General features: G+C 36.2%; 1 protein-coding gene across 5 annotated transcripts in view; it reads right to left on the reverse strand.

Moving 5' to 3' along the window:
* The window catches only part of METTL8 (methyltransferase 8, tRNA N3-cytidine), a 43,303-nt gene that overhangs the window by 10,366 nt on the left and 11,619 nt on the right, over positions 1 to 21,318 (reverse strand). For 2 of the 5 annotated variants that reach the window (XM_057423708.1, XM_057423709.1), the window contains 8 exons: positions 16,454 to 16,845; positions 15,841 to 15,890; positions 13,215 to 13,278; positions 12,744 to 12,883; positions 9,592 to 9,698; positions 9,426 to 9,491; positions 8,144 to 8,364; positions 4,905 to 5,187 (listed from right to left, as the gene is read on the reverse strand). In XM_057423708.1, coding sequence (XP_057279691.1) covers positions 8,180 to 8,364; positions 9,426 to 9,491; positions 9,592 to 9,698; positions 12,744 to 12,883; positions 13,215 to 13,278; positions 15,841 to 15,890; positions 16,454 to 16,845 — 1,004 coding nt within the window. In that variant the 3' untranslated portion in view covers positions 4,905 to 5,187; positions 8,144 to 8,179. Of the gene's footprint in view, positions 1 to 4,904; positions 5,188 to 7,033; positions 7,145 to 8,143; positions 8,365 to 9,425; positions 9,492 to 9,591; positions 9,699 to 12,743; positions 12,884 to 13,214; positions 13,279 to 15,840; positions 15,891 to 16,453; positions 16,846 to 21,318 lie in introns of those variants that run through there. The other 3 variants (XM_057423710.1, XM_057423711.1, XR_008974126.1) reach the window with 2 other exon arrangements.

Raw genomic sequence — 21,318 nt, forward strand, 5'->3', positions numbered from 1 at the left:
TATGAATTTTCACTTCCTGATAATGTGTTAAAAAAAGCCATTTTTTTCTTTCCTGTTTTTTTTCAAAGTCCAAATTTTGTTATTTTGGACTTCAAAGGACTGTTAAGTTTAAGAATAGGCATTCTTTCTCACAGGTACTTTCACAAAAGAAGGAGAAGAGAGAAACATAGGAAAAATGGGTATTAAGCATATTATTGTAAATCACTTATCTTAATTCCTAATACTACCTGTTAGTGAATGTCATAGGATAAAAAATGTAGAATATCTTACACTAAAGTACAAACACAGATATGTGAGCATCTTAAACCCAAACAATATTTCAGCCCTTAAAGAAAGTAAAGGGCATTGGACAGAGCTATTGTCTCTGTGCAACTGATTTTGACTTCAGTATTTAAATGGTTAACATAGATGTTCTTACTGACAGAATATTTTTGTACTTCTAGGTTTGCATTTTTACTTGTACAAGGAATATTAGGGACCAGTTAATCTGGATTCTAATTGCAAACAATTAGATACCTTGAAGCAACTCCATGTCTTCTGGACTTATATTGACATAAATGACATGGAGAATCTGAGACGAAGATACAAAATTTTATTCTTTCAGATTTAACCCTGAGGCCTTTTATCAGCATTAATTGTTTAAAAGTAAAATAAACATTTACTGTTTCTATTACTCTGCCTCAAGTCAATCGATGCAAGAAGAAGAGTGTGGTTTAGCAGTTTGTTAACTATTTTAATACTTACATGCTTTGCAGATTGTGCCACGCAGTTTCTTTTTTCATCTGCTTTCATTTGTTATTAAAATAAGTACATGCAAAATAAGAAGAAACTAAAATCAAGGTTGTTGATGACATTGATTCCTTGGGAACTTCAGTAAAAAGAAACAGACTTCTTGCCCCTACGATTTTGTTGTCTCTTTGTATAGGATAGATCAGGCTGTTTCCAATTTTAAAAACAGACTTGATTTCAGAGTTTGGTAACTATCACTGCGTATTTATTCAACTCACTAATATTCACACCTGAATAACAAGATGAAATATTTATCTAAAATAAGATTATGAGTGTTTGCTGCAATTTTTATCTCAAAGCAAGTCATGCTCAGTGACAATCACAGCTTTGTCACGCCATCTTTTATTAACAAAAACATCTTTGGTTGCTAGATCACAAAAATTGGAAAAGGATTAAATAATTGATTTTGAACAGCACTGTGTATCGTTGTTGGGTTTAGCTCAGCCCCTGTGTAAACAGACAGTGTTGTCATTGAGAATTACACCCATTTTTGCCATGGATTAACATGCCAGGGTCTCTGTGAAATCACAGCTCCATTCTAAAGATGCAGCTTTTTGCTACTGTTATTTTCTCTTTAAGTAAAAGCACATTTGACTACAGGCTGCACTTGCAGGGATGGAGATTAAACCTGAGTACAGAAGGTTCAACTCTGCTCCACTTCAGAGTAAAAACTGTTTCTCAGAGGGATTGTCACCCACATGTAAGTGATGGAATGCAAACCTCCTCCTTGAAATGCCTCACACTGCCTTTTCACTTCTCCACCCACCACTCTTTCTCATCCTCTCACTGTTGAGTGTAATCAATGTCATTGGAAACTAAGCTGCCCGATTCCTCAGAATGACATCTGACTACTGTGCACTTAATAGGGTATGTAGCAAACAGAAGCCTTAAAATGGCAAAGCTTTTTCTAGTGTAGAATAAAAGACTAGTGGTAGGTTCAGATTCTCTACGCCCATCTACTAAATCCTACGCTGCACAACAACCCTTTATTCAAGTTCAAAGATGCAGCTCCTCCATTTAAAGAGCACTTGTTATTTGGGAAAAAATGGAAGCTAGAGTGTGCCTAACACTAAATAAAGAAAAAAGTCCTGTTGGCTCTGCAATCAAACCCTCTGATACAGCCAGTCTGAACCAAGCATAATCAATAAATTGTATGCTCTTTTAGCAAAATAATTCTTTTTATTCTTTGGGTTTTGGCTTGTCCACATGCCAGTTTACAGTGATATTGTTGTAAGTGACAGGAAAGTGTGGCAAGACTGACGTCTCCCTCTCAGGCACTGCACTGAATTTGTCATTCTATATAAAATACTAACTGCTGTATGATTGCTACAGGACTATATGTTGTCATGCCAATTAGTATGTTACCTTTTTTTTTTTACTTCGCCACCACTCCCCTCTTTTCTTAATTCAGTAAACTGTGCCTACTAGACCATGTTCAGGTTTCTTCTCCAGCTCTACTGCTGTGCAATGTTAGGTAATGAGAAAGGTTGTAGGATTGTTGAGGTTTTGGGTTAGTTTTACTGGAGGCATTTTAAAATTGTAAACAGTAAATATGCAGATTTTCTCTTTCACATATATAAAATAAAAATGGAAAAATATAACCCAATTTTGGTAACTTACCAATCTTTTAGCCTTGTGAACAATGTGACTCCTTGTGTTTTTATAGGGCATACTGTATCAATGTAGGTTTGCTGCCTGCCAACGTGACTAGTTCACCTTTTTGTGTTGTGTAAAGGGATAAACTAGATGTTCTAAATAGTATAACATAGGGTTATATGCCATCCTCACATTGTCTAGTATCCATTTCCCTAACCTGCCTTCATATAAAGTTTTTTCATGTCTCCAGGAATTTTCATCACCTATTCGTACTGCATCTTTTTCTAGCTGAACAGGACACACTACCGAGAAGGCTATATGCTGGATTTATGCAGTAGCTATAGAGAATTCTATTTTAAAATCACATTTATAACTATCTAGCATTCTATTTTTACATCATATTTCTAAATTTTAACATTTTGGTTGTTGTTATAACTAGCAGCATACATCAAGTCTATGTTTTTTATGAATTTATAAGCTCATTTAGTATCGATACACATGAACGCTCAGATTATTCTTTGAACATTTATTAAATTGTATATATCATTAGTGTGTTTTAGCCATCATTAAACTAAGTCACTTGCTTTCCTAATCTTTCATGTCCTTTTCAACATTGTCTCATTTTCAGAGGATATTTTATTGATCAGGTTACTACAATCTTGTTGCCAACTAGTTTTTCATGATAACAGTTGACAAGGTATCTTTGGGCAAGTTAAATAAACAAAGCTTCATAACAGATATTAGGTTTAGTATTCTTGATGATGTACACTATACCTCAAATAACCTAAATTTTCAGCCTCTTGGATGAGTGCTCCTCTGCAGCTGTGAGTGGGTTTTAAAATAATAAACATATTCCTTCTCTAAACTGTTATAATCCCAGAAAGCCTTCAGATTATTCTCCTATTTTCCTTTTAAGTTGTATTTCCAGTTCATATAAATTCATTTAAGATCTATGGAACAGATGCAAGTATAACAGAGACTGAGATTGGGAGGCACTTCAAGGTGATAATCTGCAGATTTGGTCTTCATTGAAAGGGGGCGACATCAGAATATATGGAGTAAATTTAATTGTTCCACCTTGACTGAACACAATCAGGATGCAGACACTTCTGTTATTCTTTTGTATTTGCTTCCCAGGAGGTTAGGATTGTGGCTTCTGTCACTATAGAAAAAAGGTAAAAACATTGTTCTCTAAGGAAAAAAGCAAAAGCAGGTGTATCATAAACCTGCCTCACTGTTGCAAACATGTACATAGCCTATACAAACTACAACAAATGAAACATTCCATCTTTGTAATAAATTGAAATACACTGCGCACATATGGATGAAAGACAAAACCTGTAATCCACCAAGATGTGAAAATATAGTACCACTTGGAAGAAAAAGACTTTGAAGATAGGTCTTCCCACCTCCAATTCTTACCCCAAGTCCTTTGTTTACGCAGGTTACACCCTATTTCCTATCTTGTTCTTCTTGGCTCCTCAATTTTATTTCACTGATTTTTCTTGGCCAGTATCCTTACCCCGCCACATTGTCTCCTGATACATCTTCTCCCTATATGGTGCCCATGGTGTTCTGTTTCTCAGTTCTTCAACTCATTTCATCTTCATGTCCAAGCTTCCTTCTTACTCCTGTTCCCAGAGGAAACACTCAATCCTCTTGTCTGCCTTTGTGCTGCATCATCATCTTCCTCTGCCCATATGGCTCTTGCTTTCCAATTAGGCAAGCTGTTCTTCTAGTTGCTTAGGGCTAGCAAAGGGTAAAGGACAGTTGCTGGACAGAGAAGTTCCCTTCTCAGCTCAAAGGCCAGTCTAGGCATGACCTATATGCTGGACCACCAGGTACAACAAAGAATCTGCCAAGATGCCCACGGCAACCCATGTTGTTCTTACTGACTGTACAGTTACTGTAACTGCATTTAGCAGATTTAGATTTATCCAATTTTTGGCCAATTCTCAAAAGGACGGCAACTGACACATAACTGGTGTAGAAAACCCCTCCAATATCCAATCTTTGTTCCAAACATGGAAAAAAGTCTACAGATACTGAAACGCAAAGTGACCTGTACTGTGAGCAATAGTGGCGATTAATATTTTAATTATATATATGATTTTTTTCCAAGGCTGTTCAATCACCCATTACGAAGACACTCTATGAAGAAAGACAGTATGAGCTGTCTGCTATTATCACTGCCATTACAAACAGCATACCCTAAGTTATATTTAGCTTAAAAGAATTTAAAAATACAGGAAATACTGCTATATTAATTTATCATCTATACAATTCATTGCATTCATACAAAAATAAAAAGCAATCTGGCCGGTACAGAAGGAAACAAAACTCTTTTGCTTTAATACTAGAAACAGCCCAGACAGCAAACTTTACTGCAAATGTTTGTATATATAGCTCCTGTGGAAACTGCTTGTCTACTATGCACAGGAATAAAGGGAAACAAGGCATATGTCAAAGATGAAAGAACACTGCAGAACAGTGAATAAAGATGACACCACAAATCAAAATGAAGTAGCAAAATTTATGTGATTTCCACTGGTGTTTAATACAAATTTCAGGATGGTTTGTTACAATTTCTTAGTCATTATTAAACAGCAGAACCTGCAGATTTCCTTGTCTTTCACTTGCAACTCAGCTAAAGACAGAACAGAAATAACAGTCTCCAATACAAGAAACTTTTCCCTACTGTCACTAGAATTCCTGCTGTCTCCCAGTTTGCCCTGCATTTTGGTTGTCCTCTTCAGATTCAGTGGTTTTATAGACAAGGCACAAGCATCTGTCTTGGTTTTGCTGTAAAAAAAAAACCAACAACAAAAAAAACCCAAATAAACATTTTTTTATATGATTTGTTGTTGACTAGATACTTCAGAATTAGTGTAGGAAAAAAGGTTCGTTGCTTTCTTTACACCTCTCTTGTAGTTGCTTAAAAGTACAAGTTCTAAACCAGTAAGTACCATTCTCATGTACCCCTGTATGTAAATGTACTGCAGTACCAATGGAGATGGGCAAAAAGTATACGCTATTGATAAAGCAAGCCAAAGCCAATGGGGCCAAAACTCAATTCTAACAAGATTATCTTCCTCTAACTGCCATTTACATTCACAAGTCTGTTTTACCAGCACAGGGAGTCATGCTGAACCAAACCCAGAGCAATTAACAATTAAAATGTTTGGTATTTATTTAGAGATTTCAGGTACATATCTGACAAGAGAAATAACTTCAGATTTCAAAAAGTGAAACTTACAGCCTTTTTCTATACTGGTATTGCAAATGCTACACTATTGCACACTTTGTTTGCAATGCCTTAATTTCCTACCCCCCCAAAATTAATTAACAATAAGTTATTTTAAACTGCATTTCCTATATAGTTGTCTGCATCTCCCTTCTTTCTTTTACTTCAGTAGTTCTACTCGCCTTTCTTTTGGCAGTATTGTAATACTAATTTTCACAAATAATACAGATAATATGAAGTACTTTAAAAAACATGTCTTCGCTTAAGCTTTTTGAAAATTGCAATGTCACAAAGCCAAAACACAGAAAGTTCTACTCAGATTCAAAAGTTCTTATTGGGAATGATGGCTCTGTCCATTTCCTCTTTATCAGTCTTACAACTGTTCAGAGTAGTTACAGTTCACTTTAGAGTGGATATTCTACACTTATAAATAGTAGCCGATCTTATTACTTACTTCTAAACCAGGCACCACTATTCTAAAAGAGGCAGCCAATACTTGCACTCCAAGGTGTGGAAGAGAAGCAGCCAATTCCGCCCAAGGCCAAAAGAGATTTCAGGGTTTGGTTTCTTCTGATGTCACATTTTTGTTAAGCTAACAACACAGCATATTAAAATCTTGCCAGAATCAACATAGCAGTGTGAGAGCCAAAGCAAACGTTTCATTAGCTTCTACACATGGAAAATCTACATCACACACATGAATAAGATTGTGTGATGCTCAAGAGCTTATCATCACCATCACCACCCTGGAAAATTCTACAACTGAAAATGCTTTGCACTAGACTAAGAGCTATGCATACTCAGAAGTCACAGTTAATAGCACATGGTAGCAACCTAATTAAAACAGATACTTATTTATATTTCCCACAGAGATGCTACAGTCTCCTAGGGCTCAAAAAAACCCAGCTTACATTTTAACTTCTGATTTATATCAGAAGAGTTTCATTGCAGGCTACAATAATGCCATTGCTAACCAAACTTCCTGAGCCACTTAATTCATAAAACAGTATCTTACTCTAATGGTAGTGCAGAAACACCAGAAATGCAGCATCAAATTCTACCTTCAAAGACTCCTTATTACACCTCATTCTGGGAACAGATCTGGGTTTACAAAATTAAGCAGGTCTCTCATCTTGTCAGAGGGAATGAAGATACTGAGCATCTAAATTTAGATCATTAATTTTTTTTCTAGAAGACAGTCGGTTCTACTTAGCTTACCAGATAACTATTTGCACAAAAATGGGTTGCCAGCTGTGACATGCTTACCCTTCAGACTAAAACAAAAGCAAGAAAAGAGACTTTGAGAGTGTCACTGTATTAATGGCACTCAAAGCTGCACGCATGTTATAGATCACATGCATTCTATATCCTTGTTGAAGCAAGAGATTTATTTTATTTATTCACCTGGTTCTTGTACTCTCCTCTTCGTAGCTGAGTGATTGTAAATTTACATTGAAATAGCAGAAATGGCATCTTTAAATGCCAGCTCAACAGCCTCAGCATCACGGTCTGCATCTGAAAACAGTGTGTGAATTTTGTTTTTCTTCTTAAAAGCACTTGACATACTAGTGTAGTCCTATCCTCCTAGGGTCAATGCAAAAGTATTTGTCTTTTTTCTAAGACTCAAGCCCTAAGAAAGAAACCTCTCTCTGTAAACAACAAAAATATCCCAGCTGCCATTTTAGTGTGATTACATTCTGCATAAAAGTATTAACAAAATGTACTCTGGAGTACTCTTGCCCCTCCCTCTAGCATATCTGACATATCATAAAAATCATGCTTGTATTTATCCAGGCAAATTTTAACTATTTGTTTTCAGCACTGTTCTGGCATTTTGGTAATTCTTTTCTACATGATGTTCAGTTTACAATCTATGGCACTTCAAAGTTATTTATCACTACGCTGTTACAGACACTTGAGTTTGGCATGTTTCTGATGACCATAGAGATGAAAAGTGGACACTTCAGAGGGATAAATCAATCAATGGAGGATGCCAGTCACTGACTGATCTGAAACCTATGCATACCACATGCAGTTAGTATGAAAGGATAACTTACATGCAAACCAAAAGGAGATTTTGTCTTCATTATTTATGCACCATGATATTTCCCCCCAAACAGGAAATACAGTTGCAAGACACACAGCAGTTAAAAGACACATGACCCAGAAATTAACACAATAGTAAGAACAGATACTCTGTTTCTCTAAATCTCTGAAACAGTTATGTTTCTTCTAAAATTTTTACATATTGTGAATTTCAACAGGAATGAGTTACATGCTTCTACTTACTGACTACTCATATTCATGGAAATAAAATAGTACCTGGCCACATGAATAAATAAATGCATATCCCTTTACTGCATATAAAGCAGAAGTAAGAAATGCCTTCCCTTCCCCCTGCCCCAATCATTTTCACATACATAAATTTACAAGAAGAAAATCAGGAGAAAGTTCTCAGTTCCATGTTTGCCCTTTTCAACTGATAAACACAAGATTTATGGGAAACATACATACCCAAATTTGCCTCAGTTTCTGGAGCTTGTGGTACAATTAAGGGCACCTTTTGATGTTTTCTGCAGAATCATTTGGAGATAGCAGCAATGGTTTTTGGAACTTGCTTTGAATCCAAACTCGCTGCATTTTCACTTGTTTCTTCCTGTTTACTTGTAATCGCCGATCGACTAAGTTCTGTACTTCAGTTAATCCAGCCAAGGTGAACATGTTCCATACCTCATCTATTTTCTCATATGAAGATTATTATAATTAAAAAAATATATTTGTAGAATGTTGTAATTAACAACCTGCAGTTCAACCAAAGATGGAACTAAATCTGGTTTGAGATTTGAAAGATCAATGAAACTGCCTGCAAAATGTCTTTGTTTGAAATTCATTTTCACAACTTTCAAGCTGTATTACAGTAAAAAATGTTACGTTGAAGCCCAAACCACATTGGTTATTATTCATGGCTTTCATAGGTCCCCTTTCTTCAGAAAGTTCAGTAGGCCAGAGTTGAGGAAAACAAAATGCCATTTGGTTACTGTTCACATATTATCAAGATAAAGCTAATTCACCTGCCAAACGACAATCCACACATTTATGCCAACGTAATTATCTCCTTCTTGTCAGTCACCACTGGAAAACTTTAAGCTTCTTTGTCAGGAGTAAGTACAAGACAAGACATCTAAAATCTGAGAAGGTTCTTTGAATTCAAGTGGTTTCCCATACATGTCCCAGATCCACCTCACTTCTAAAATTACTCAGACTGGGATAAATCCTGATCCACCTCTATTGCTCAAAGCTGAGGTTGCAGAGCATAAAAAAAACAAAGTACTGTGATACTCACTTTCACAGTTTCCAGTAGCCAAGCTAAAATACACCAGTTTAAGCTGACTGCCAACAGAACTAAGTGACTGGGTGGGCAAGCAGCCTCACAGCTCAGAGTCACCAACAAAGCAGAGCAAAAGATCAAAGCACTGCTACCAACTGTCCTTCCAAGCCTGCTTATCTCAATTTTAAGAAAGAAACCAAGTACCTCTTTAAATAACAGAATTTGAGCATACTATTAGACGCAAGATACTTAGACAAAGTTTCCAGTGATGTACTGCAAGATTGCTTACAGACAACAAACACAACAAGTGTACACAGAAGAGGAATTATTTTCTTAAAACAGTAAGCTTCGGGATTTGTAAAAGCAGAGAATTAAAAAAAAAAGTAAAAAATCCTAAAATGAGCTTTTATAGCCCAAATCATCTTGAAAGACATGCAACCCTTTCAATAAAACTACACCATTTCATACCTTTGGTAAAGAAATATACTCTGGTTCCATCTCCTCGTACATAAAAATTTTCTGATAAGCAATGACCTAAGAAATTAGAGCAGTAATGAAAAAAGATAGGTCACTTTTTTTTTTTTGCAAAAAGAGTTAAAATGAACAGCGAACTTCAAAAGCATTCAGGAATTACCTTTTTTAAAACGAAGCTGAGCTGTATCGTACCTTCCATAGTCTCGAAATAACAACATTCCTCCAGGTTTCAGTAGTTTAGCCAACCTATTTACAACACCTTGCATCCTTAGAAAATAGATGGGATACTGGTGAAATTTGCAAGCATAACTGCTTTTTTTTCTAAATGCTAGAAATATACATAGATTTCTGAAACTACAGTGAGAAGATGTGTCTATATTTACCACAAAAAGGCCAAGAACTAGTGAACAGCAAGAATTGTACAAAAAAAGCCTCGAAATCAGAAGTTTAAAAGGAACTGTAAGAGAATACAAATTGGAAAGAAAAAAGAAGCCCTTTTCCTTCACTTGAACAGAATCTCAAAGATGGATTATAACAGAGTTTTTGAGTATGTGGGTCATATTGGTCAGGCAGATAGATGACAATGAATGAACAGCTAGCTGTGTGCACTGGTGAGCTAGACTCAGCCTTCTTACTGTACATAGCAAAATCCAGGGCCTGAAAGGCAGATGAAAACATCTGATTTCTTTATGGAGGTACTGATCATACACACAGAAACAGTATCTCCACAGGTAATGGTTGAGGATGGAAAGAAAAAATCTGAGTAGCATCTCAGGAGAGGAATCTGGCAGAACTCCATCAAAGGATATTGCTAGTTAGATCAGCAAAGTCTGCATACTCCAAAATTGTGTATCTAACATCAACTCTTCCTTACCAAGATTACACCAGTCTGCTGCATGCATGATAGGGATAAGTAACATACACAGACTCTTTCCCCTTCACTAGACCAGAGCATCTTCATTCTCACTTTTTAACCTTACTTTGGAGCTTCATATTTTGCAGAGTCATGAATAATGGCTTAGGTTTGTCTCACTCTTTCAGAATAAACAAGGATTTAGGCTACAAAAGGCAGTCTGCACACTTGCTTAATTCAAGCCTTCCTCCTGCAGGGAAGTGGATAGACCATGTAGAAGATGTGGAGCCAGAGTGAATGCAAAATGAATGGAAAGGAAAGGCAGGATGCAGTATATGAAAAGAGCTAAAGAAGAATTAAGTCCTACTTAACTATATAAAGTCAGCAAACCATTACTGTGTACTGTGAACATCCTTACACCATCCCTTATCTATCAAGCAGCCCTACCTCCTTGCCCCAAGAAAGTTAGATCTCCAGCACTAATGCAATTTGGTCCTTATGCAACAGCAGCACAGGTATTTTACCTTCATTTTTAATGGACAGAATTAGGATGTAGTTCAGCAGAAAACAATATCATGTCTACAAACAAACAAAACCAAAAAGCAGCATACACTTTTAAAGCACATAATTCCCTGAGAGGAGGCCAAGTGCTTCAAAAGTTGTCCTCTTTGCCTATGCTCAACACAACGCATGCTGTCACAGACACACAGAAAAGGCAGCACCACCTAAGATTAAGAAACTGTTCAAGACAAGTATTACAGACTTTTCCCATATCAACCTGAGTTTTGTGAATATAGAAAATGTTTACATGCACAAAATGTGAAAGTGCTTTGAGAAATATCATCTGTATGACTACAGCACATTAATAATACAGCTTCAAGAAGTTCAATACCTTACAAATTCTGCAACCAACTTTCAGAGGGATTTTCTGGCAGAATTTAAGTGTGTACAAATGGGGTACAAGAGTAGCAATTATCAAAACCTAAGCACAACAGCCTGAAGAGAAATCTCTAAGTAACAATTGTGCTGAATACAAATGTGTCCCTCTTATGTATTTTCCAGGTCTCCAAAGTACTTAAGTTCTGCGTCATCATTTTCTTGGTTTTCTTTTTCATTTGTGACTTTCAAAGTTTCCAGAAAAAAAATGTGTACTGAGCAAGATGAACCTGGATTACAGTTACTTTTATGAAGTCATTTTAATTCTAGGAGATGACAGTAATGACTAACAAATCTTTGGAAAGTGGGTTTTACAACACAGGTAATTACACAGAAACCTTCATGTGTGTATACACACACACACACAAGCATCCATGTCAGCCTTTAGATTATGATATAGGGAGGAGAGGAAGGGAAAAAAAAAAAAAAAAAAATCAACAAAACAGACAGACAAACCAAACACATTCCCAAAAGGCTAACAGGAAAAGGTCCACAGAAATTCTGACAGAACATCTGATTACTGCTTCTACAGGCAAAGCAATTGAATGAATGCATCTCTATTGTCCAATTCCTTCCTGGCAGTATCACCGCAGTTACAGAGATCTGAAATCTACTGCTTGAATTGTTTTTGAAATCTGGACCCAGACTTTGCATGACTCATGTGCTCATCTCTGAACAAACAGGAAGGAGCAATATCCTATATGGGAAAGATTTTTCTGCAAAGCTAATCATTAATAACTCAGGCAGGGAAACGGTTCTCAGACTTAGGCAAATACTGTTGTTTGCCAAGCCCATTTTAATGATGTTCTTAAAGTAAATGTACTACAGCATGTATTTCCCTTCATATGATCTAGGTAAAGGAACAGTCAAAGGAGTTTAACTTACATGCCCTCTTTTGCATTTTTCCCATTAAAAAGGGCATTTGCACAATCAGGCAGCCTTAACAATCATAAAGTTTTGTTCATTAGACATTGACAGGCATTAGTAATAAGGCTAACAGTACTCAGCATAACATTATGCATGAAAATTAGATCAAGTTTTCTTAATCAAAACAAGTTACAAAATTCAGAATGCATTTTGGTTTAAAAGGCCTGCATGTAAGCATTTGTGTGTGGATAAATCAGCAACCTAAGTCTTTATCAACATATTGTAAGATGTCAAATCAAGAGTGTTTGGTTTTGATCACTAAAACCAATTTCCTTCTAAAAGACTAGATGTCTGTTTTTTTTTTTTATCATAATTGCCTTGAATCACTGTCACTTTTAATAGGGATGTATTTAGTTACAATACACCCTTGTATTTTGATGGAGAGGGGAGGCTCGCTAACAAATTAGCCTGACCAGGTTTTCTCTTGAAGCCTGAAAATGGGAAAGAGCATTTAGAATACCGTGTTATAAATATATATATATTGCAGTTTTCTAAATAATATATTAAGGATTCATTATCTTATTTTGCTATTCTTGAAAACCTCTGGTGATGAAAGAGATTTAACCCATTTGCTTTGCCCTTTTGTCTTCATTTACCTGTCAGGATGAATAGTAGAAAGCACAAAGACAAGGAGAATGACATCCAGGATCTCATCTGGAAAAGGATAGGGTAAAGCATCATCACACACATCATGAACAAAGGCAGAACACCAGGCTGAATTGTAGGACGAATGTGACTGTCAGGAAAAAGATGAAAAGAGACACAGAGAGAACAGTAGTAGTTAATACGTTTACTGTGACTCAAGAAACTTTTTTCTTCAATTTTCAGCATTGTAAAACATCTCATATAAAAGTCTATTCTGCCTGGTATCATACTCAAGCTGAGAAGCAGGCTCACTGATGGTATTCATTCCTCTCCACATACAGTAAGACTTTGTTCTTTGGAATATTGAAAACTTCAGTTAAAAGTTGTCAAAGCTATTACATTCTTTTTTCATGAAGACGGCTTCCTGGCACCCTCCTGAATTACAGGCTTACAAGGTACTCTAAAGCGAGCATATGAATTACCTTTACCAGCTCCACTGCTCCTGAAGCAAAATCACAACAGTACAGAAATGTTCCAGGTGTATTGCTAAGAAAACAAAACCAACATGAGTTAAAAAATTATTATTGTAAAAGATGAAAGTCTACATCAGTGTTCATGGAACTACAGAAGGCCCTTTAGGGTTCTCCACAGGCTTGATCAAGCATGTCTTATTGATGTCTACCACATGGAAAGCCACATAGGTTGTAATGAACCAATAGGGCAGACAAATTCATAAGAATACCAACAGGCAGCTAGTATAAAAAGGAGAATTATAGCCTTGTCAGGGAGGAAGTGAAAAGGCAAAGAAAGAAGGTCACAGAGGGCTGTCAGGATTGATGACAATGTCCTAGTGTTGTATTACATAAATGCACATTAATAGGTCACATTTTCTTACAGAAGCACTGCTTTAAGTCTCTATCATTAGCCCCTGTATGCAGTTTAATTAGCAATATGATTTGGGCAGGGGTGGGGGTGTTGCAAAAGTCATCCAGTTCTGTAGATGTTTGGGTTCCCCCATGCCACCTTGCTGTGCTTCTAATTAGATTAAGCAAGCAGTATTGGTTGTTTCCCTCCATTATCCCCTTAGTTTTGTCAACCAAGATGAATAAGAGTTTCCTGAAGCACTGTTTTCTCTTCCTTTCCCATCCAAGACTAAGCCAGCTGTAAATTTTCTTGTACTATTCATGAGATACCAGTAACTCTTGGGAGAATTTCTTTTTACCTTAAAAATATATATTTAAGAGAAACTGAGCAACCCCCTCAAAACCTACCAAGGGATGAACTCACAGCCAGCTCATGATCAATTAATCTCTCTTTAAAAATATTTGAGGTTTTGGATAGATGGCTTCATTAGAAAGCAAATCAAACTCTGACAGCGTCTATAAGATCTCAGTACATGCAGCTGAGTGACATCTCTCTGAGAGCTCAACAGAAGAACTCTTGTGGACCAAAACATATTCCATCCTTGCTGCTCAGCAAAAGTTTTAACAGCTTTGTGCCCACCATGAGAGTTGAGGAGTTTAGATATTTATCATGGATGAGGACAAGCAGCCAGGCTTTGGACCCAGCCAGTCCCTCAGGAAAGGTTAAGCTGATGACCTAATTGAATTATTAGGATGTTATTCTATTTTTTTTTTTTTTACAACAGAATAGGAGCTATGTAGAAGGTCAACTTAAAACAAAGACACAGCTTGATCTGGATGGTGATTTCATGATGCATTGTATCAAAAAGCATTAACTTAAATTTTAAGGGGGACAGGGAGAAGCAGTTTAAAAGTTACATTACAAACCTAAGCGGAAATTTTTTCTGTAGCCAGAGTACACTCATACTTGATACTGGCTTCTTTTTATAGGTATACAGGGGTGAGTTTTGTACTATTAAATTCAGAGTAAAACCAACTGTTATAAAGCCAAGGCTGCTAAGGGATGTTTCCATCAGGTCATATACAAGACAAGTGTGTGAGTTGTTCAGTGAGCAAGTTGTTCAGTGAGCCAACTGATTTGATTGATCGAAGGATTTGCACAACAATAGAGATCTCCAAGAAAAATATCTAATGAGTGGATTCTTAATTATCAAAAATGCCAACCTATGACTAATGCCTCACTAATGTGATGAAAACACAGAAGTTTGTCTCCTCTTTTTTAATACAGCCACATGATAACTTTTTTTTATATATATATATATATATCGTTATTTTCCAAACTTTTCATATGAAACGGGGCTCCCCTTTCATTACATGCTGACTAAAGCAAAGCATTTATTGTGGGATGAAGATGCACTGCTAACACTGATAAGTTTCATATACAAGCCTGGTGCATCTCTTGATTCCTCCCGCTCTGTTTCCCTATCTGCCAAGTGGAGTATTTTTGTACAGTAGTGATGCAAGCAATTAGAATTCATTTATAGAATAATGAACTCTGTTGTATTCAAGCTTTTGGAGGCATGAATAAAAGAAATCTATTTCAACCCTTGATACATACTAAGCCATACCAATAAAACCTTCCTGCATACATGGAAGGGAGGACATGCTGTCATAACAGCTTTTTCTAAAACAGGAAGATAAGTGTATTAAGATGTTTCAAGGAATTAAGTAATGCAAAGCAGGACTTGTACCTGCCTTGACACTAAAACCTGAGCAACATGACAAAGTGTACCAGCCAAATTCAGAAATAATACAACTTATTACCAGTAGATCGTATGCCATTACCTACTGTCTCTGATTTTGGCTTTTTTGAAAAGATACCTAATAGCTTTACAATGGCATATAAGAAAAGAGAGTATTCACCTGCCCAAGATTAACTATGAGAAATCGGTCTGAATGCACCTGAAGACAAACCCTGTCAGCAAATATGGTCCCCCAAAAACTAAGGTTGACCAGTATGAGGAATATCTTGTATTGATGCTACCAGCATTATCTATGATCTGCAAACAATCCAAATTTCAGGGCTGGAAAACAGTCCACTTAACACTTCCTGCAGCATTGGTCTAGCACCAACGACTGAAGAAAGTAAATAAGATGAAAATAGAACTTTGACATTTGAAAATCCATACATACCACTATATACTACATACCATAGAACTTTCAAAATATAATCCATACTACATACCATAGAACTTTCAAAATAGGAAAGACACTGTTTCCAGCACCACAACCAACCTAAAATCAGAAGAGAAACAGAAAGTTAAAATAAATGAACAAATAAGACCTCCTATGTTTTTTATTTTTGTCTTATTTTTGTCTATTGGTAGGTAGGACCCATTAGACATGAAGGTATGTTGGACAGAAAAGGTATCAACATATCATACTACAGTTCTCAAATCACTTCTATGATCATGTTTCTTCTGTATGTCTTTCTAAGGTTAGTGAGGATCCACCTCTCCATCTGCACAGGAAAATGCAGTATTCTTGCCCAATTTCACCATTTGGCAAGAATGCATCAAGTACTTGCACTTTAAGAAATAACTTTCCTTAGGAAATTAGAAACCCAGCTTCCAGTGAAAACTGACTCAAAATCTAGCTCTAAATTCTGATTTGGAAGAAACTTTATGGGGAAAACAAAGCTCAGATCCTAGGTTTCTCTGAAAGTTTCTGTCATAAATGATTGTAGTCTGTCAAATTCTAAATGTTTACTTTCTTGATACTTACTAAGAGTCTTTACCAGGGTTTTGAGAATTAAGTGGAGTTCTACATGAGGGGTAGGAACATGTGCAGTGCATTACCTCTAATATTCTGTAAGTGGCATCACTACCAGGGAAGGATTCAAGCCTGCCAAGTTCTTCTCCATCGTTTTTACCCTGAGGATTGTCAGTAAGAGACTTTGCTTGGGTTTTATTATATACATCTCCTTGTACAGAAGTAGAACCACCTTTGTAACTTTTCTTCAAATATTTTTCTCCTTCTTCAAACATTTCATCTTTGTGTGAAAACCTGTTGGTACTCTTTATTTTTGTGAGTTCTGAAGATCTTTCTTCTGTTTTCAATCTTTCTCTCCTTTTTTCTGGAAGAATTTCTGGAAACTCCAGGAACAGCCAATTGCGATCCTTGAAAAAGTTATTTTTATGAGTCTTGTAAAATTCATTCCAATATTTACTGGCTTGTCTCTCATATTTATCTGAAATTAAAACAAAATAAAAAAATTAGTGAATATGAGCTTAGCTACAAATTACTGTAAAGCAACACGGAATTCGGACCCCAAATTTACATTTTAAAAATCCATTGTTTTCCACAGTGTACACATTGAAATAAAAACACATGGATTTGGGGTCTGAACTTAATCTGTACCCAAAATAACTCCCATGAAGGTTTAATTAGATTTTATGTCACTTAAGATGGGGCAGACAGGCTTTCTGATCATCTTTCCCTCCCACCTCTCTAAATGTAGTGACATAAAGGAACTGCATCACTGAAATATGCAAACCTAAGTTTCTAAGACATGCTTTCATGTCTCAAATTATAAAAACAATGCATCTTTTCAATTAAATGTTCTCCATGTTTTTCCTATTTAAGTAATATTAAATTGAAATTAATTTAATGATTTATGAAACTCTATGAACAATTGCAAATTTGTGAGTAGCTAGTCATCTCTCAATAAAACCATCAATTAGAAATCCAGTTCTGTGAACTGGAGTGATAAATGCTACCACGTAGCCAATAGACAGTAATTCATTCTTAACCATTCAACAATGCAGTTTTGACAGAAAACAACAATACAGTCAGAAGCAACATACTGGCTTTCTTACTTTCAAAACACTTCAGAAAGTCTTACAATAGACCTTTGTTTTAACTTTTAATTCACAAAACATTCTAACTGAACATTAGAATGACAAAGAACAGGACTGGAAGGGATTTCATGCAGTCAGGGAATTCATACCCCTTCTCCATGGAAATTTGTTCAACTTGTTCTTAAAATACCATCTTTCATACAGTTTGACAACTTTCTTCGGTAATATATTACAGTCCTTCACCATCTGTACAGTTAAAAGCCTTTTCCCATAGCTAACCTGAAATTTTCTTATTGCAATTTAAGTCTAGTAATTGTCCCATTAACCAAACAAATACAGCAAAGACCTCTTTGTAAGACCTCTTTATTTATTTGAGGTCGTTTACTATGTCTCCCATAAACAATCTCTTTTCTACATTGTCTAAACCTAACTCTTTCCTTTTTGCTACAGAAGTCATGACTTTCAGACTTCTGATCATTTTCATTTTTCTCCTCTAAATACTCTCCAACTGATTTAGTACTTTCTGTTGCTGTATTCTGGTAAAGGCATTATCAACACAGAGCAAAAGGACTATTTTACAAGGCTTACAGGCTGTAATCGTGTTTATAACTCCCAGTTTGCCATTTTGCAACAGCATGACACTGCTGATTCAGCTAGTGATTCACCACAACCCTCAGATCTTCTTCTGTAAAATGACTACCTAGCCAATTGTTCCAGAAGCTAGTATTTTTTTTCAAGGAATTATTCCTAAGCCAAATATTCTGCATCTATTTTTAGCAAATATTTGTCTTTCAGATCCTTCCTCCCCGCATTTGTCCAGATCTTTCTGAATCCTAATCTCAACCTTCACCATATTTGAAACATCTCTTCACTTAATATCATCTTCAAGTAGTCCATTTCCTGAGGTCACTAATGAAAAAAACAAGCAGAACTGGACACGGAACAAAACATTTCCATGCCCAGCACTGCTTTCCATTCTGAAACAATCTTTCTAGGCATTCATTCACACAAAAGCAGTTTTATTATCTCTTGCTTGCCTAACTTGCTTATGAAAATGTCAAGCAAAGCAAGTCAGAATCCTGACTAAGGATAAATTTCAAGACGTCTGCTGTTTTTTCCTTATCCCCAGGGCCTGTAACCGTCTCCAAGAAGGAAATCAGCTTGATTTTACATGATTTATTCCTGAAAAATATTCATTGGCCAGTATTCATCTCCTTTGTTCTTCCAAACCCAGTGTCTTGCAAGCTCTGGATTAATTCTTCCAGTATTTTTCCAGGAATTGAAACTCATTATCTGACTCTTCTCTTTTACGCCCTCCCTTTTTAAAAAAGTAAATATTCTCTTTTCTGCTTTCCCAGTCATCTATGTACTCTATGGATGTACTTTGTAACATGTTCTTTCTCAGTATAAGAACAAGATCTTTCTACCTTCTCCCTAGCACTAACTGTGCTAGCCACTGGACTGCAGCTAACTCTTTCAAAGGAAGGCTGATAAAAAGATAAGAATTTCAGCTTTCTCAATGTCCCTTTTGTTCATGGTTTTCCCTTCCTCATCCCTCCAAATCTTTTTCTTGCTTCCCCACCTCCCCATTCCCCAAGCATTTACAGAACTATTTCTCATTATTCTTGATACCTCTTGCTAAGTGTACATCATATAACGTGTTGCCTTTTTTATTTTGTCCCTACCCACTTACACTGACCCAATTGTTCTTTGAATATAAAGGCACAGAATAAATATATGGTGAATTTCTCCTAATACTCTCATTTAAATCTTAAAATACTACTTCCTAAATCACTACAGCTTTTCAGAGATAAACAAGGCTGGGAATTATCATTAGAGGCACAGACAGGCAGTGGGAAGTGACAAGGAGGTGGCAGAATGCCTTGTCCTAGAAATCTGCATAATTTTCTTAAATTTAACATTTAATACATCCAATTGCATTATTAAAGGGCAAGACCCAGCCATGCAGAGTAATTGGACAGATTGGTTTTATATTATAAGTGCAGTGTTGAGTGAGGTCATATAGACCAGATTTCAATAGTGCAAGTTGCACATTTATAGACTGCTCAAAGTTGGTATAAAAAAAACCTGCACAACTTCCACTCAAAAGGTTCTTAAATCAGTATCATCTCTTGTTATAGTCATTAATTTTCTACAAGTCTGGTCAGACTTGTAGACTGTATTTAAATACAGTATACATTTAATATTTAATATTTTAAATAGACTTGTATTTAGATTCCCATCAAGTCTTCCAGATTTCAGAACTGAAGGAAAGCAACGGCTTTCCTGAAGGAAAACAACAGCCTTTCAAATTGTGTTAGTATGGTATTAGGTAGGTTCAAGGAAAAGGGCACTACTTTCAATTCTGTCACTGGTCACTCCTGCAACACGGTGTAATAACCATGCATGCAGTTGTATTATCCTTTTTTTGCTTCATTCTGCATATTTAAGTAGCCCGACTACTAAATTTTCCAAAACATGTAAAAATGACAAATCTAAAACTTAAGGCCTTCAGACAAAAAAAAAAATCCTTACTTAGTCAATAGATTTTTCTCTAACAGAATCTTTTGACACTAGCAGGCATGTTAATAAGTGAATCAAATCCCTAAAGGTAGTACCATGAGTTCATTCAGTTTAACTTTTCTTGTTTTAACAGGGCTCATCAGAATAATCGATCACTATTTTAGTGATATAATAAAACTGTTGAAATCTGTCTTGTCTTTTTCCCCTTGCTGCAGTTCCCAAAGCCCCAAAATAACCTGCTCATTACCTTCAGTCTAGCTCATTGTTTACCCAAATAGGCCAAAATGTACTTCCACTTGCAGAATGAAGCTGATGCTTTCTGAAGGGACACTATCAGCAATGCTCACCTATTCAAGTTCTAAACAGAGGGGCATTCATGAGAAATGTCTGTGGATTCTTGTATTTCTTGGCAATAGACAAATGCCTGATTATTCAATTTCTTGCCAGTACAAACTAAGTTCTAACTGATTCTAGATGAAGAAAGATTCCATGAGCCACATGGTTACACAGCTTACTTTTCAATTATGAGCCCTTTCTCAACTTTTTATACAAACCAAATGAAAATATTGGATGTAATTTTTAAAAAACAAATACTGTACTCCTGTGTTTAGGTACAGAATGTGAGAAGCAACAGAAAAGGACAGGATGACTATCCCAAGGTATTTAACGTGATAAAGGGCACACAATCCAAGACACATTCACAGGTAATTCAAATGAACTTCAACATGTGCCCTAGTTACACCAATGAAACTGAGCACAGGATCATAATGATACCAGCTAATTTGATAGGTTCAAGACACACTAAGTAAACTGAGGCCAAGGACATCCAAGTAATTGTTCTCAGAATATTTTTCTAATAAAGGAACAAATTGAGAATCCAGTCTTCTATGTTACTATCAAGTTGATACTCCATCTTTAGCATACATAACTATCCTACAGTTTAGTCTTAGTTTGCCAGCTTGAACCTAGAGCTACCATTCTTCAGAAACGCAGAACATTGTTTCCTTACTGAAGACAGGCACAAAATTCCTTAATAACTTATAGAGCAGACTCTTCATGGTGTATTGGAACACCTTCCATACAAAGTGAACACAATGCTTCCCGAATTCAGCACTCCCAGCTCAGCCTGGCCAAGGCAGCAAGCCAGGACCAGCTGGGACCAGTGCAGCTTTCATAGCACTTAACTGAAACATGGCGCAATATACAAACACTAGCTCTCTAAACAGTCCACAGATCACTAAAAAGCATTTGAACTTGGGAACTTTCATCCCCAGTATCCTAGCTGGCTGCAAATTCTTTCCCTTTGATGAAGTAACAGTCCTATGTAACAAGAAATAAGT

This window comes from Pezoporus wallicus, unplaced genomic scaffold, assembly GCF_028554395.1.
Source record: "Pezoporus wallicus isolate ANWC-B61680 ecotype Strahan unplaced genomic scaffold, APGP_CSIRO_Pwel_v1 contig_1181, whole genome shotgun sequence".
Classification (NCBI taxonomy): Eukaryota; Metazoa; Chordata; class Aves; order Psittaciformes; family Psittacidae; genus Pezoporus; species Pezoporus wallicus.